Consider the following 18,555-nt stretch of genomic DNA (forward strand, 5'->3'; position numbering starts at 1 on the left):
TCTGGAAGCTAGGAGGTATGGAGCTTGGAATTCTCAAGCACAGGAGAAATTTATAAATTACAGCATCATAGGAAGTAGAAGGAGAAAGGGTCCTCTGTTCCAATCTATGAGGATTCTAACCTCAGTGTTATAAAGTTTAGAAAACTGAGGCCAGAGAAGTCAAGTGACTTGCCACAGGTCACACAGATAATCAATGGCAAAGCCAAGATGTGAACCCAGGTCCTCCGACTCCAACTCCAATGTTCTTTCTTCCATACCACACTCCTAGTTTCTATAGTTCAGGCAGATTTGGGTGACAAAGGAAAATCAGCAGGTCCATTACCAAGGGAAATGAGACCAGTAAGTGGAATCAACAACTCTTAGGATGTACAGGGCTTCTGGTATATTACAAAAGATACCCCTCCATGACATTGCCCTCCCTGCCCACCCTGTATTTGCCCCAAATTGTCAACTCAATTTACTGATGAGATTGATTACTTAATAATTTAATTATTTACAGGACTATTCATAGATTGATAATTATTAGCAAATTAATAAATTTAAGTCAATGCGATAGAAACAGAATCTACGGTGAACTGTACTAGAAGAGTTCTATTCTCTGGAACAAGTGTTAGGGAAAGGACTGAACTTGTGGTTTCCTTGGTGTAGGGAGCACCCCAGTGAGGAAACTCCCTCTATTTAGTTTGGCAACTTAATGGATGCCTGGGGTGTTGATAGGTTAAGTGACTTACCTAGTGCCATACAGCTGGTATATGTCAGAGACAGGACTTGAACCTAGGGCACCCTGATTACAAGGCCAACTATTGGTCAATGATAGCACATTGCATAAATATAGGTATAGCCATGTCTATATACTTTTGCAAGTTTGATTTATGGCTTATTTCCTCATAATAACCCAGTGATGTAGGTAGTGCCATTTTATAAATGGGAAAACCAAGGCTCAAGTTAAGGGACTTGTCTATATTACAAGCTTATAGCTAGTAAATAACAGAGGGGGTGGGACAGTGGACAGATTGCCAGGTCTGAAGTCAGGAAAATTCATCTTCCTGAGTTCAAATCTAGTCTCAGATACTAATTAGCTGTGTGACTCTGGGCAAGTCATTTAACCCTGTTTGTCCCATCTGCAAAATAAGTTGGAGAAAGAAATAGTTAACTATTCCAATATCTTAACCAAGAAAACCACCAATGAGGTCATGGAGTATTAGACACAACTGAAAAAAAAATGACTTAACAGCAAAAGCAAATAACAGAGATGAGATCTGGACCCAGTCAGAAGGTTTAAATCCAGTGTTCTGGATCACTTCACTAAGTGACAACATGAGTATGTGCCACTCTAGATCCTTCTCTCCTAGAGACACAATTTCACATACCTGAACGTTCTGAATGGGGCACTCTCTCTTGGCGAGCTTAAATGAGAAGTACGAGATCTGATAAATGTCTGGCCTCTTGTCAGGGTCTGGCTCCAACATATACCCTAAAAAAATGGTATTGTGACAGTTATTACATGTGGCAAAAACGTTATATTCAGGTTATTTTCTCTTGTGTTTCTCATAACGTGGTAGGCAAATTCATCCTCCCATAAAGTAATCAATGGATATGTGAAATACAGGAAAAGCCAGTATCAGGGTTGACAGTATCCAAATGGTAAGTTGGTGTTACAATTTCACCGACTTAACCTCCATGAAGGTTGCAAAACTATGCAAGTTCTTAATTGAATATATATATAATACCTGTTCACGTCCTAAGTAGGGGAAAAAAACAAAACCCAAAACAGTAAATTCATTCATTAGGATTCTGTTTTCAAGCCTCATTATTTTTCTTTCTCAAATATGATGGTTTATATTTACTAGTGACCATTAGTTAATGGTAATATATTTAAATTTTATCAAAGATATCAGAATTTTACATAATTTGCCTTTCAAAGCAGGGATCTAGATTAAGCAAACATTTTCATTTGCTGGTACCTAGGTTGCATGTTTTCACTTAGACTAACAAATGGTTACTCTTTACGCAGAATCATAACTAGAACTCTGATTCACAAAGTTGTTAATTGTTATTCCCTGCTATAGCTATTAAAGTTTTCATCTTTAACCAAGACATACTCAATTTTATTTTTCTAATGATCTATATAGAGTTCATCTGTCTTTAGCTTATCTCTTTTGATTTTTCTTGACAAATCTAGAAAAGATTTTTGTGTATAAAATTAACAAAAATTACAACTGAAATTGGTCTCAGAAATCATCTAAGGGGGGGATTCTTTCTTATACCTGTGACAAGTGGTTATCCAGCCCTGACTGAAGAATGTCAATGGCCAGGAACCATTTGGTCTCAAGGCGGTGCAATCCATTTGGGGACAGTACTAATTGCTAAGAAGTTTTTCCTTATACTGAGTCTAAATATGCCTCCCTGTAATTTCCAATCATTGTTTCTCATTCTGCCATCTACAGTAATGCAGAACAAGGTTGATGCCTCTGCAAGAACTTAAAGACAGCTATCATGACCCCCTTGAAGACTCCCCTTCTCCATACTATATAATCACATCCACTAAACTAATCTCCTATCACACGGTCTATATTCCCCTAATCATCCTGGGAGCTCTCTTCTAACCATAGCTCTCTAATTGTGGTGTGACCAGAGCAAAGGATAGTGAGACTTCCCTTCCTCACCCTTTAAGCTGTATTTTTTTTTTAATGCAGCTAAAGATTTCATTAGTGGTTTTTTTGGCTGCCACACCACACTGCTGACTCACAATGAGGCTGCAGTTCATGAAAACCTCCAGGACTTTTTACATAACCTGCTTTCTAGCCATGTCTCCCACATCCTGTGCTTATGCAGTCGGATCTTTGAACCTGAGAAGTCACAGGACATTAGATGTTTCAAATCCTCCTTCCAGCTTAACAAGTTGTTTTTGGTCTCCAATTCTCTCATCCAGGATGTGAGCTACTTCTCCCAGCTTCATGCTATCCACAAATTTGACCAAAAACAGAAGTTTGTGCCAAGAGCTTATTTTCAACAGATTACAGGGAAGTAGCTAGTTTGTGGCATAACCTGACCCAGCAGGCTGCCCTTGAAGGATTTAATACTAAGTGCCATGTGAATATACAGTGCATGATAGATAGACCCATTTGGGGAGGCTTGCCATCTACTCAGAGGAATGACTCTCTGAATCATGATCTACCCATGACTTCCCAAGAATCCAGTCCTTGGACACCATTTACTGGTTTTATATCTATAAATACCTATATAGATATAGAGCTTCCCCATGCCCTAATCAGAACATCATAAAATATGATATAAAAACATATAAGGAAAAACCCTTTTTTTGTATCATGGACCCACCCCCTGGCAGTTTGGTGAACTCCATGTACCCCCATCTCAGAATACTGTTTTTAAAAGCATACAATAAAATACACTGAGTAACAGAAAAAAACAAATATATTGAAATAAGTTATAAGAAAAATTTTAAAACCAAGTTCAAAGATTCCAGCTTAAGGCTCTTTGCCATAGAACACAAGCAGAAAAATAGTAAGTTAAACACGTGCTTATGCATTGTGTATTCCAAAACTGAGGCTAAAACTAAGCATGAAGTGAAGAGCAATACAAATGTTTTCTTTGTTCCTTGACTTTGTTATAAAATGTCTCTCTCAAGTCCTCCTCTATCACTAATTCTTTTCAGCAGTAAAGGAACATCCAAAGTTAAACTGAATATAGTGATATGGTGATGCATTCTGCTCTACATGTTTAAAGGTCATTTAAATTTTTTGCATCAAATTACAAATAATTATAAGTAGTAAAGTTCTGAAGGGTAACAAAATATATTGTTTTTAAAGGTATATAGCTCCTTTCTGAAATAACTTTCCATCAGTATAACAAAAATTTTTAAATTATGTACATCTAAATTATGCATACATGTTTATAGTATGATATATGTGTGTTACAAATATATAATATACAACTATATATATAAAAATAAAAATTTAACACATTTATTTACAAGGCTGGATGAGGCTCAGAATTTCACTGATTTTTACAAATATTTACTAAACATCAATGCTTAGCATTACGCTAGGTATTAAGGGGTATATAAAAAAAATATAAGATGTAACCAGCTTACAATTTAGTCACTAAGGCGACAGACATGCATGAAGCACTTAAGTCATAATATATGACAATATGTGACTAAATGCTGAAATGAGAGTTAGATAACAAATACTACTGAATTTCAGAGAAGGGGGAGATCGATTGGCTGGAGTAGTTGGGAAAAGCTTTCTTTTTGTAAAGGTGGGACATGAGCTAGACACGCAGCAGAATGGAGGAAGGACTATAGTGTGTGTTCCAGGAAAAGGGAAGAGACCAGCCTCAGTGAGAACAGAGAGCCTGTGTCTAGGGGATAATGAGAAAAAAAGCCTAGATAGCTAAGACAGTGTCTGCTCATGAAGGCATTAGTCAGGCTAAGGGACTTTGGATTTTATTACATTTTCTGAGCAGAAAAGTGACAGGATGAAATGAGTGTTTCTAGAAGATTAGTGTGGGAGAAGACAATATGTAATGTGAATTGGAAAGGGAGAGACTGGAAGCAGGAAAACCAGTAATGATTGTAATTTTCAAGATTTACACTCTGGTTCCAACAATGGACAACTACCTAGGGACATCTGAAGCAATTCTGCCAGCCCTTGAAACCATTCCTCTCTGTAGCTAACAAATTTTACAAAAACTATACCAGCTAATATTCTCCCAGAGAACCCTTCTGAGTTTAGGGCAAGGTACTGGTTACACTCTACAACATCTCCACTCAGAAAGTAGAGGACTGTGAAATCAGACCATCCTCTGTGATCCACATCCTTCCTTTCAGATCCAGAGAATCCTGAATTAGTCTCTTTTGACCTGGGGCCCATAAGTAGTGACAAGCTGAACTGCACTTAATATATTTAGAGAAAAGAAGAATTCCGTCTGGATCATGCTAGACTCCTGTCATCAGTGAGGTCAGCTCCAATTCCTTAAACTTGGGAAGAATACAGTCAAGAGGTCAAAGTTGGAAACCAGCAGCATGTCTATGCTTTCAGGCCAAGCAAGGTCTTTCCTTAGTAAGGGATCATTAAACCAGGGTAAGAAGCTGAAGAGAAGCCATGTAGTGCAAGTGCATTATTTTACAGATTGGGAAGCTGAGGACCAGTGAAATTAAGTGACTTGCTCAAAATACCATGGGTAGTCAGTATCAGAAATAAAATTAGAACATAGGTCTTCTGAACACAGAGCCCCAGGGCTTCTTCTACTGCTCCATGCTACGTCTACCACTGTGGGACTAAGTTCAAACTCTGAATCCTTAAGTATTCCTAAGGATAGGAAGGAAGAGTTCAGGACCAGAGGAAAGCAAGTCATTAGGCCTTTAAGGTGGTGCTATGGATAGAGAACCAGGCCTCGGAGTCAGAAAGACTCATCTTCAGGAGTTCAAATCTGGCCTCAGCCACCTCCTAGCTGTGTGCCCTGGGCAAGTCACTTAATCCTGTTTGCCTCAGTTTCCTCATCTATAAAAATGAGCTGGAGAAGGAAATGGCAAACCACTCCAGTATCTTGGCCAAGAAAACTCCAAATGGGGCCACAAAGAGTCGGACATGACTGAAAAACAACCGAATAAAAACAACAGGCCTTTAAAAACTCAAGAGGGAGGATGGGAGGGAAGGTGCAACTTGATTTACCCTTAAATGTCATTTGAAAGAACTTTTTTGGTATTTTGGTTGCCTGTGTTTTGCCCATTCACATTGGTATTTATGTATACATACTTTCCTTTCATATATCCATGGCCAACAGGCTGATATTTCGATTCTGGTTTCTTCACTTAAGATTATTTTATAGACCTTTTCACATTTGCTTATATTCCTCAAATGTAGTCTTAGGGGCATAATATTCCCTTAGGTTGATATATTACAACTTGTTTAGCCATAACCCAGTCGTTGGACATCAGATGGTAGATAAGATTATTGCAATTACAAATAATGCTTCCATCAGTATCTTGGAACAGACAGCCCCTTTCCTCTGCTTTGTGACATTTAAGGTCCTTCTCAATTATCAGATTGTTGGGTCGATGGCTGTGGGTATTTTAAGAACACTTACAGAATACAAGCAGAATGCTCTCCAAAAAGATCCCAGCTATTTGTTATTTCACCAACAATATAAGAGTGTGCCTGCTTCTCCAGCAGCTCCTCATGGTTTTTAAAATTTGAATATCTTTGATCCCCAAGGAAGTTAGAATATACTTTATCAGTATACATGATTGCTGTGAACTTTGGGGGAGAGGGAAACTAGTAATAAGGTTGCTCAAAAAAAAAAAGAAAGAAAGAAAGAAAGAAAAGAAAGCCATTAGAATGACTTTTAAAATGCATGGGAGGGAAAGGAAGTTCAGTAGGTACAGATAAGCAGGACAGCTTTGAAAGTAACATATCGAATTTATTTACTTTTAAAAAGCAACCTTTATGTAATGGGGATTTATGCTTTCATATATAACTTCTTTTTCTGTTTGCTTTGTATATGGAAATGTTCTTTGTTTTACTGTGTATTAAATTCAGCATAATAAAATAAAAGTAAATCGCTATGTATATTTTTCACAATGTTTTAAATCTTAGCAATCTTTTCTGTTGCTGTACAGACTTTTTTATAAATCAAATTCATCCACCTTGCTTTCTATAATTACTTCGATCTATTTACAAGATAAACATCCATGTCTCATCCATAGTTGAGATACATTTATTATTCAGTCTTTTTTGTTGTTACTCTTTTTTATGATTAAGTCTATGATCTAGCTAGAAATTATTATGGTATATGGTGTGTGGTGAGGTGCTAAATTAATTTTCAGCCAAACCACAACCCAATTTTTCCAACAATCATTAAATAATGAATAGTGTCCCCAGTTTTCATTTCCCTTGGGTTTATCAAACATTAATCTTTTGCATATATTTGTTTCTGTTCCTGACATGTCTATTCTATTCCATTCATCTAGTTTCCTATTTATTGCCCAAAATAGGATAGTTTTGATGACAAATGCTTTTTATATGTTTTAAAACCAAGGACCGAAAGTCTAACTGTTATTAGGTTTTTGTTTTTCTCAAGGTGCTCCCTGATGCTATGACCACAAAAAAGATTTTCCACATAAATTTCCTCATGATATTATCTAGCTGTTTTGGAAAATGGTATTGATTAAAATTTTACATAAAATCAAGAAATTAATTTCAGGTATGTTGCTATTTGGTAGGGCAGTTAGGTGGTGTAGTGAATACAGAGCCAGGTCTGGAGTTAGGAAGACTCATTTTCATTAGACACTTCTTAGCTGTGTGACCCTGGACAAGTCACTTAACCCTATTTGCCTCAGTTTTCTCAGCTGTAAAATGAGCTGGAGAAGGAAATGGCAACCCACTCCAGTATATTTCCCAAGAAAACCCCAAATGGGGTCATGAAAAGTCAGAAATGACTGAAAAACAAAAAATATTGCCATTTTTTACTACATTTATCTGAGCCACGTGTGAACGCTCAAATCTTCCCAGTTTTATTGCTGTAGGTTTATCTTGTATCTTGTAACTTTTTTGGACCAAACCTGAGAGTTCAGTGGCATAAGAAGACTCCAAAAAGAAATTCTCACCACTGACAAAGACTGGCAACCAGTCTGTAACATAGTCTTAGAGACTTGCTTGAGGCACTTGGAGGTTAAGTGACTTCTCCGTGGTTACATACAGCTAGTATAGTCTTTTGCAAATCTTTCCAACTCCAAGGTCAATTCTCTCTCAACTACAAGATGCTGCTGAACTTACCATTTCAATCAGCTTCTATGAAAGTTGATAGATTTTCCTGGTAAACGATCATGGCAGCTGCTAATAATTTTATTTTATCTCTTCCTGCCCAATGCTAATGCTTTTAATCTATTTTTCCTACTTTTATTTCAACCAACAGTAAGGACAGGGTAATGGATAGAGTCAGAAAGATGTAAGTTGAAGTCCTATCCCTGGTATATAATGGCTGCATGTCCCAGGCAACTTTCTAAGACACTAGTTCTTAACTTTTTGGTCTCAGGATCCCTTTACATTTACATTTACATAATATATATATGATATATATATGAAAGTTCTCTATTCACTATACCACCTAACTGCCCTACCAATATAGCAACATACCTGAAATTAATTTCTTGATTTTATGTAAAATTTTAATCAATGCCATATTCCAAAACAGCTTTTGTTTATATGGGTTATACCTATTGAATTTTCCATATTAGAAATTAAAACTCATAGTTATAAAAGTATTTTAAATTCATTCAGATAATAGTCTCATCATGTTAATATAAATAACTTTTCCTCAAAAAAATTTATAGTTTCCACAAAAAAAAAAACTAGAGAGAAAAACACAGTATTGTTTTATAAATTTATATATTCTTTCATGCCTGGCTTAATAGAAGACTGCTGGATTCTCACATCTGTTTTTGCATTTAGTCTTTCAAGATGTTACTTTGGTTACATATATAAAGATATAAAGAAAATCTAGCTCTATACAGATATGTAGTTGTAAAAGGGAGGAGTTTTTTAACAGGCAAATAACATCTTAGTATTATTATGAAAAGTTTTGACTTCATAGACCCCTGAAAGATTCCTGGGGACCCCCAGAAGTCTACAGACCACATTTTGAGATCCACTGCTCTAAGACTGTAAATTTCAGAGAAGGTGTCAATTCCTATTGCTTAAAAAAAAAAAAAGTTCCATATGCCAATGAAATCACAGGTTCAGTTAAAAAAAAAATTACAATTGCTACATTCCTAATACTGTTGGCCCATAGAATTTTAAAACTACAAGGGATCTTAGCGATCACTTAGTCCAATATCATCATTTTACAGAGAAGAAAACTGAGGCCTAGAGGGAAAGACATCATAATTCCAGTAGACCAAAGATTTAGAGCAGGAAAGAATAGGGGTCCATGCAATCTGACCCCCTCATTTTAAAGATGAGAAAACTGAGACCTGAAAGAAATTACTTGCCACAGAGTTAGTAAGCGGTAGAATGAATACCAGAACCCATTTGTTTGGACTGGCATAATATACAGTGGGTAGGTTGCTACCCACTAGAATCAGGAAGACCTCTATATGATTTCTGTCTCAGATAATTATGAGCTGAATGATGCTGGGTAAGTTACTTGACCTCTGTGAGCCTCAGTTTCCTCATCTATAAATGGGTCAGTTCAAGCTCTAACTCCAGGATTCTCTGGCTCTCAATCCATCACCTTTTCACTAAAACACACATCCTATTCTACATCAAATAGAAATAGCAAAAAGCGATTATCCCTGCTTTATATCTATTTTCAGTGTGAATGCTCCTAGGATTTCTTTGCTGAATAAGATATTGACTCCTTGGGGGCAGCCAGGTGGTGCAGTGAATAGAGCACTGGCCCTGGATTCAGGAGGACCTGAGTTCAAATTCGGCCTCAGACACATAACACTTACTAGCTGTGTAACCCTGGGCAAGTCACTTAACCCCATTGCCCAGCAAAAACAAACAAAAAAAAAAGATACTGACTCCTGGTTTCAAGTCAATATTATTTTGTTGTGTTGAAGGAAATTCCTCTATTCCTGTTCTTGGGAGTTTTTTTTTTATCATCAAAATCAATGATGGCGTTCAAAGACTTTTATCTATTAATGATTGAATAATTTTTCAAGGTTTTAAGCTGATGTTTTTTCAGACTTAGGCTTTCCTAATACTGAACCAGCTTTACACACCTGGACTGAATTTTACTTTTTCATGATTAGTAATCCTTAAAATGTACTGAAGTCTGTTGCATTTCAATTAAATTCATGTATATTCATTGGAGAAAGTGGTGGAGTTTTCATTTTATGTTACATTTGCCAAATTTAATATCAAAGCTATTGTTTCACAAACCACATTATGTAATTTGTTTCTCAATTGTTGTTGTTCAGTCATTTTCAGTCATGCCCAACTCTTCGTGATCCCATTTGGGGTTTTCTTGGCAAAGACATTGGAGTGACTCGCCACTTCGTTCTCCAGCTCATTTTACAGGTGAGAATGCTGAGACAAACAGGATTAAGTGACTTGCCCAGGGTCACACAGCTAGTAAGTGTCTGAGGTCAGATTTGAACTGAGGAAGAAGAGTCTTCCTGACTTCAGGCCCGGCACACTGAGTCACTTAGCTGCCCTCTTGTTTCTCAGGATCTAGTAATAATTTGTGATCATTTCTCTTTTCAAAGTTTTATCAGGTATTTTTTATTAAAGAAAGAATTCAGGAGTAAAGTTGTTCTATTTTCTTTTCTGAAATTGATCTATTTAAGTTATTAATTTCTTGTGTCAGTTTTGGTCATTCATATTTTTAGCAAATAATCATCCATTTCTTCACCATTTTATTAGTAGCACATGGCTTTGAGTATTATTCCTTAAGCCTGCCACATTTAACAATAAATGCTCTTTGAACAGAATGATTTTTCAATTGATTCCTCATTTGCCATGATCTTTCCTTTTCTGTTTCTAATTTTGGTCATTTTTCTTTAAAGAAACAAAACAAAATAAAACAAAAAAAAACTGCTTATTAGCAAAAAAAAAAAGGTAGTTAATTTTATTGGTCTCTTTAAAGAACCAGCTCTTTGTTTTATTTATTAATTCAATTGTTTTCCTATTTCCCATTATACTTTTTCTACCTGTTCTTTATTATTTCCATTATTGTTATTTTCCCTTAAATGACTACTTTGTTCCTTTTCTATAACATGGAGTTATGGAGTTAATTCATTCTTCTCTTTCCTCTCTTATTAAAGGCAATAATCATCACCATTGTTTTACTTTAAAGAACAATTTTAGAAGCATTAACATTTCTATCTTTTTAATTTTTTTGTTTTAATAACTCAATTATGCTTCTTTAACATGATTATTGTTTTTTTTTTGGCTGGGCAACGGGGTTAAGTGACTTGTCCAGGGTCGTACTGCTAGTAAGTATTATGTGTCTGAGGCCAGATTTGAACTCAGGTCCTCTTGAATCCTGGGCCGGTGCTCTGTCCACTATGCCACCTAGCTGCTCCTAATATGATTATTCTTTAAGTGTTTTTCTTTACCTTTTGTTTCCTTTTATTACTCATTTTACTGTTATTTCTAATTTTACTACATTATAATCTGTAAAAAACAGTATGCATAATTTTTTAAAATTTGCTCAATAATTCTTTATGAATAAAAAATATTAAAAACTACCATTTAAATAGCCTTTCAGGTTTGCAAAGTGCTTTATATACATGACACCATTTAAGCCTTGCATCAACCCTATGAAATGGGTTTTATGGGTATTATTTTAGAGATGAAGAAACCAAGCCCTGTTTGTTGTTGTTGTTCAGTCATTTCAGTCCTGTCTGATCCTTCGTGACTCCATCTCAGGTTTTCTTGGCAAAGATTCTAGAGAAGTTTGCCATTTCCTTCTCCAGCTCATTTGACAGATAACGAAACTGAGGCAAACCAGGTTAAGTGACTTGCTCAGGATCACACTGCTAGACTGTTAGGCAAGTGTCTGAAGCCAGATTTGAACTCAGGTCTTCCTGTCTCCAGGCCTGGAGTTCTATGCACTGCACCACCTAGGCCTACAGATGATAATAAGTGACTTGCCCATGGTCATACAGCTAGGAAGTATTAAGAGCAGGATTTGAACCCAGGTCTTAACAACTCCAAGCTCACCATATATCCACTAAGCTGAGTAAATGATTTATTTTCATGAGAATTGCAATAGTATTCAAAAAAAAAGTGTGGTCCCCTGCTTTTTACATTTAGTTCTACACACACTCAGTTATTTCCAGCTTATTCAATAAAAAATTAATTTGTGATTTCTTTGCTTTTAATCTTCTCATAGATTTGTCATATTCTGATCATGAATTATAAAATACATTATCATTTTATTTTTATCTATTTCATTTTATATTGCTATTACTCTTTTTAATTAACATAACTGTTGAATTATTTTTGTCTCTATGTGTGTGTATAATTGAATATTTATACATTTAAATGAGGCAGCTATTGGCCAAACAGAGTTTTGGATTTCAAGTCCCTAAGATTCGTATTCAAATCTTGCCTTACATACTTTCTAGTTCTGAGAATCAGAGCGTGTCACTTAATCTTAAGTCTCAGTTTCCTTTTCTGTAAAATAGGGATGATAGTAGCATCTATGGCACAGGGTAGCTGCATGTATCAAATAAGGTAACATTTGCAGTAAAGCACTTTGCAAACCAAAAATTGCTACATATATACCACCTGCTATTATTATTATTAGATATTCACCACTGTATAATGGCATAACATTTTTATTTGTCTTTTTTAATTTCGGAGTTCAATGTAAACATTAATATCATTGCTGCTACTCCTGATTTTTTAAGTTTTTAATTGCATACTGATATTTTTAGACCAACCTCTAATTTTGAATCTATTTTTTTTATTAAAATATGCTTCTTACAAGCAGCTTTGATGGTTTTGCTTTTTAATCTACTCAATTAACTCCTCTTTTGCAGGGAAATTCACATAATTAATATTTGATTTCATTAATATTAAATTTGATTCATCTAGCATTTAAAATCTTTTCTATTTTAGCTAATCCTATATAGAAGGAGCAAAATTTTTTTTTGAATTACTATATCTGCTACTACAACTATTCAATAAAATAAGTTTCAGCTTTTTTAACTACTGCCTTAACTATCTCGTGCAGCCTGACACACTTTAAACTGAAAATAAAAGCTTTGCTTTGGGGATTGCTAGCTCCATTCCTTTCTCCCCTTCTCCTTTTATTTTATTTTTTTAAAGAAAGATTGTTTCTTGCCCATTTAAATGCCTTTTTGGTGAAAGAGATTAACAAATGTAAATGACAACTTTAAAGCTCTTGACTTTTATTCATCATAATAAGTATTATATTGTTATAAGTATTAGTTTCTTATTCTAAATCATTTCTTGGTTCATTCTATATCTCCTTTTTTTGGCTCCTTCCACTGATGTTTTAAATTCTTCACTTAAATTATAGTTCTGGTCTTTTTCCTAAACTCCAGTCTTGCATTACCAATTGCTTACTGGACATCTCCAACTGGCATATTTGTAGGCATTTTCAAACATATGGCAAAATCAGTCTTCATTTTTCCTCCAAATCCCCAACTGCTAATTTCCCTAATTTAGTTGAGAACACCACCACATTTCCCGGCACCCATGGCTTGTAACCTTGGAGTTAACCTCAACTCATTCCCTTCCTTCTCCACCCAACTCCAAATAGTCCTCAAGCTTAGTGGATTCCACTTCTACAATCTCTTATTTCCCTTCTTTTTTCTCCACTCACGTGGTCACTGTCCCAGTTCAAGCCTTCATCACCTCTACAATAGCTTCTTAATTGGTTTCCAAGCCTCAAGCCTCTCCCTTCCATAATCCCTTCTCTAAGAAGCTGCCAAAGTGATATTTCTAAAGCTGACCATACCATTCCCCTGTTCAAGAAGCTACAGTGATTTCCTCTTGCCAGGTATTTTTTTCTATAGCATTTTAAAATTTATCTCATTCTTTCCTTATAATAATAATAATAGCTAGTATTTATGTAGGTTTGCAAGGTGCTTTGCAAATATAATTTCATTTTATCCTTAAAGCAACACAGGGAGGTAGATGCAATTATTATCCGGTCTTGAAGGCCTGAGTACAGGGCTCTTTACATCACACTACTGCATAGCCTCCTTTTCCTATGGATCAAATCTCTTTCAGCATCCCCCCGGAAAAAGTCCTTAATTAGCTGTCACTGAGGTATATGATAGCACTTTTTAACCTTTTTGATATCACAAACCCCTTGGGCAATCTGGGGAAGCCCATAGACACCTTCTCAGATTAAATGCATAAAACAAAATACATAGCACTACAAATTGATATTGACATGAAAATATTTTTAAAACACAGAAGTTCATGGGCTCCAGGTGAAATGGGGTCTGAATAGAGTCAGACTGGGTGAATGACTGGAGAAGATACCTAGGAGGGCTTTTAATTAGTCTGAGAAGAGGCCAGATGTCCATGAGTAGCTGTAGATGATATCCATAGCTGGGGAATTCCTCTGTCCTCTCTGAGAATTGGTTGAGATGACTGATAGGACATTAGGCCAGTGGGCGGTACACTGTGTAGACAGAGTGGCTAGTGGGGTCCAGTATAGTCAAAGTGAGATCTTTTGTAATGAAGCTCTATTTTGTAAAGGCATTGTCACCTTGTAACTCTCCTAGCCTAAGGAGGAGTTATAGGAGCTGGGGGAGAAACAGGAGGTCTATGGTTTTGACTGGTGTTCACAGAGGGCAGCAGTGGCCTTGTTCCTGGCCTACGGAGAGGTGACCATTGATAACTGCCATGAAAGGAAGACCAGAAAGGGAATGGGTTTTACATATAAAGGCCTTGTGCAACAAGGCCATGAAGCAACAAAGCCTCAGGATATTCACAAGATCACATCACAGATATTAGCCATGAGGATTGGAGATTTCTCTAAGTCTTTAAAGTTGGGTAGAGGTGAGCAGAAAGCAACTGAGGGGCCAGAGCCAGCATCGGGAAATGTACAGGAGCACTGGTTCTCAAACTTTTGTATCTTAGGACTTCTTTTCATTTTTAAAAATTATTTATGTGACATTTAGTATATGAAGAATTAAAGCATCTTACTATTATTACAGAAATAATTTTGACTTTGCAGACTGAAATGGTCTAGGGGTCCCCCAACATCAGTTTGAGAATCATTGTACAAGAACAACAAACAGTAAGAAATCAGCAAGTTTGAGACAAGCTTTAGAAGGTTAGTGATCTATGAAAGTGAGGACCTTTTGGTAGATGGTACTAGGCTATCTGACCCACGTTCTTGGCTTCTCAAATGCCAGATGATTTACCAACTCTAGGAGTTTAATGTGGTGCCACTGACAGAAACAGGGACATTAATGGGGGACCTTTATCGTAGGCGATAAGATGATAAGCTTTAGGACATGCTGAGTTTGAGATCCTTCATGAAAGGCTTTCTCCAATGCTTTGAGAGGACTCTGGATTCTCTGGGCCATGCCTGGGCAATGCAAGCTCTGTCATGTCCTACTCCAAGGGTAGAAGGCTAATCAGTATCCAGCGACAAGCTGGATCCAAGGACTAGTCTAATTCAAATCATCAAATGTCATTAAGCATCTAATATGTAAAAAGCAACTTGCTTAGAAAAGTAGCTTAGACCATGGGATAATAAAATATTCTGATCCAAGTATATCTAAAAGAACATATACTTAAGGCACAAAGGGGATAAGATAACAAATACCCAAACCAACAAAATCATAGATCTTTTGAATTCTGAAATTAGAGTCCAGGGTGATAGAACAACATTCACAGGACCTGCTGACAGTCAGAGATCTTGGGTTGGATCTTGGATAAAAAACCAGAGTTTAAAGACTTATGTCTTTAATTTGAGAAAAAATAACTTTTAAACATGAGCTAGAGGCGTTAACTTGAGGATGTAAATACGTCTCAGGGCACTACTGAAACCTAATGGGATGCAGTTGATGACTCACACACGGCAAGGGATGGGTGCATCAAATTCAAAGGGACCATATGAGATAGAAGAAGACAGGATAGCATTATACATGGAAAGGATGTTCATCGGTTTGGAAATCCACCCAATCAAGGCAAGGGGGACGATATGTATGTTGAAGAACATTTGGATAAGCATGAAAAGAATGAGAAACAAAGCCAATTATCAAAGGTGGACAAAAATGGAAAGATGGATTGATGACAGTCCAGTCAGGTAGACTAAGAACTGGTTTAAAGACCAAAGACTAAACCCAAAGAATGGCAATTGACAGTCTAGTACAGAACCTTCTCTGGTTTGGGCTCATTTTTTTTCCCTGAAAAACTTGATTTTATTTTTTAATAAAAAAGGCCTGTGCTCAAATTCAATTTAAAACTCTATTGAAATATCCACTGACAGTTTCTCAAATGGCTTTCTAGATATTTTAACATTGTAATATGCTTTTGTATTATTAGTTTACCTGGGTTAACATCCTAAATACCAAGGTTTGGTGTGATTTTAAAGCAGGTAGATGTTCAAAAGTAGGATGTAACCCTAAGAAACCCTTTAACTGTCAAAGACATAAGCAAATTCTAGCTATTGGGTTCATTTTGTTTACCAATAACATAAAGGTAGTGTGTGTACATACACATATGTGCACATATATATGGCTTACTTATCAAATCTGTGAGTGATACAAAGTTGTGACTGCTGGGTAATACAGTGTGTCACAAAATGGGATCACTGAAAATACATACCAGACTTACGCAACAGTGAGTGGGTAAGATGAAGTTAATAAAATTAAATGTAAAAAATCCTATACCTGGGTCCAAAAAACAACTGCACAAACACAGAACGAGGAAGATATAGCCGGAAAGCAGTGGTTGTGAGAAAAAAAAAATTGGAGATTTTAATGGTCCATAAGCTCACTGCAATAATTAAAATTGCTAGAGTAAGCAAAGTGACCATACTGTCATACTCTGCCCTTGTTAAGCCACTTTTGTAGCATTCTGTCTAGTTCTTGGAACTACATCGTAGATAGGAGAGTGATGAGCATATCAAGAGATTGATGAAATTGAAGAGTTTGAGGGGACCTCATCAGCCAACTAATTTAACTCCCATCTGAACAAGAATTCTTTCTAAAACATCTTCGCCCCCAAAATGGTCATCTAGGACCTGATGGAAAACTTCAGAATTAGGTGAATTTATTATTTCCTGAGGCAGCCCAGACCATTTTTGGACAGCTAGTACTAAAAGTAAGTTGTCCTTCACCTCAAATCTAAAATGTCTCTCTGGCCAACTCCTACCCACAGCTCTTAGCTCTTCCTTTTGGGGACAAACAGAGCAAATCAAATCCCTCTCTTCCATCAGACAGCCCTTTGTTAAATGACAACTAAGTCTTCTCTTCTCTACGCCCAGTTCCTTCAGCCAATAATCCTTCGTCCTGTTGTTCAGCAATCTCCCCATTTTGGCTATCCTCTTTTGGAAACGGTGCAGTTTGTCTATATCTATCCTAAAATACAGTGCCAAGAATTGAACATAGTAATCCATATATGGCCCAACGAGGCAGAGTAAAGAGAACCTATTACCTCTTTCCTTCTGGACATTATATTTTTTAACGTAGCCTATGACAGCATTAGCTTTTTTGCCTCTGTGTCACGCCAATGATTTATATTAAGCTCACAGTCCACTAAAACCCCCACATTTTTCACACAGAAACTGTTATCTCTAGCCATGCCTCCTCCATCCAGTATTTCTGAAGTTGATTTTTCCAATCCAAGTATAGGCAGGAGGGTAACCAGATGGTGAGGGGACTTGAAACCATGCCGTGCCAAAGGAACTAAGGATATTTAGCCTGGAGAAGAAACAATTAAAGGAGGGACACGATAGCTGTCTTCCACACTTGGGGAGGGATTTAGACTTGTTTTTGTTTGTCCTCAAAGGGAAGAACTAAGGTGAAGAGGTGGAAGTTTTAGGGGGACAGATTTCAGTTCAACATAAGGAAAAACTTGCTAAGAGTTAAAGTTCTCAAAAAATGGCACGGGCAGCCTAGGGTTGCTAATGCATTCCTCACGACTGGAGGTTTTTAAGTGGAAGCTTAAATGACCATTTTCAGGGATTTTACAGGTAGCATCCTTGCTGTGGGGAGAGTTTGGACTAGAAACACACGGGCCACACACAGCCCACAACACTGTCAAGCATGGCCTGAACTAGATTAAAATCTAATTCCTGTCTGGTTTTAATGTGTTAATGTATTACTAAAAAAGAAAGAGTATGCAGCCCTTAGGGATCCTTATGTGGCCTCTGTTTCTATTGGAGTTAAAACACCACCTGACGAGATAACTTGACCTGTCACTTAACAACTGTGCAATTTTATGACTCTATGGCTCCCAAATCCCAGCGTCTCGCTCTAAATGCTGGTTTGCCCTTCTTTATGGGGCTGTTCACCAGGTGAGAATAATTCAGTTCTGAAGTTCATAATACAATATAAAGAAAAAAAAGACATCTGATTATACTACATTTAAGAATTTGGTTCTACTAGTCTATTAAAAGTTCAGAAACAAGAGTCACCTAGAATTACAGGTCTGAACTTTAAGCTATTAGGTACTTCTATCTAAATGCACAGAGCATAGTAGCACTCAAGTTCAACAATTTAAGAATGGACTTGATGAATAGGGTACATTCTTTAAGTGTGCAAAATGACTCAGAGACCTTTCATTCAAGGATGCACTAACATCATCATTTGATCGACATGAGCTCAGGCTGTCAGAATGAAACATTCAAATAAACACCTTGATGACTAATATAGTCCCCTACCATAAAAGCTAATCTTGAGATCATAACTCTGAAGCTACGATGAGGCAAATGAGATTATGATTCTCATCGGTCTACCTGCGCCATATGCATTTCACAATATCTCCCTGTTTATTTCTGTTCACTTGCAATCAAGGGTAAAAGAGAAAGTAGATCAATCGGTAACAAAGGTAGCCATGGCCAAATCTGTGGCCTTCTGTCAAC

At 36.6% G+C, this 18,555-nt stretch overlaps 1 protein-coding gene across 9 annotated transcripts in view; it reads right to left on the minus strand.

Moving 5' to 3' along the window:
* The window catches only part of AAK1 (AP2 associated kinase 1), a 250,995-nt gene that overhangs the window by 90,939 nt on the left and 141,501 nt on the right, over window positions 1-18,555 (minus strand). For all 9 annotated transcript variants that reach the window (XM_027865309.1, XM_027865308.1, XM_027865305.1 and 6 more), the window contains exon 9: window positions 1,371-1,474. In XM_027865309.1, the coding sequence (XP_027721110.1) occupies window positions 1,371-1,474 (104 nt within the window). The remainder of the gene's footprint in view (window positions 1-1,370; window positions 1,475-18,555) is intronic.

Source organism: Vombatus ursinus, unplaced genomic scaffold (genome assembly GCF_900497805.2).
Source record: "Vombatus ursinus unplaced genomic scaffold, bare-nosed wombat genome assembly UNPS02014778.1, whole genome shotgun sequence".
NCBI lineage: Eukaryota > Metazoa > Chordata > Mammalia > Diprotodontia > Vombatidae > Vombatus > Vombatus ursinus.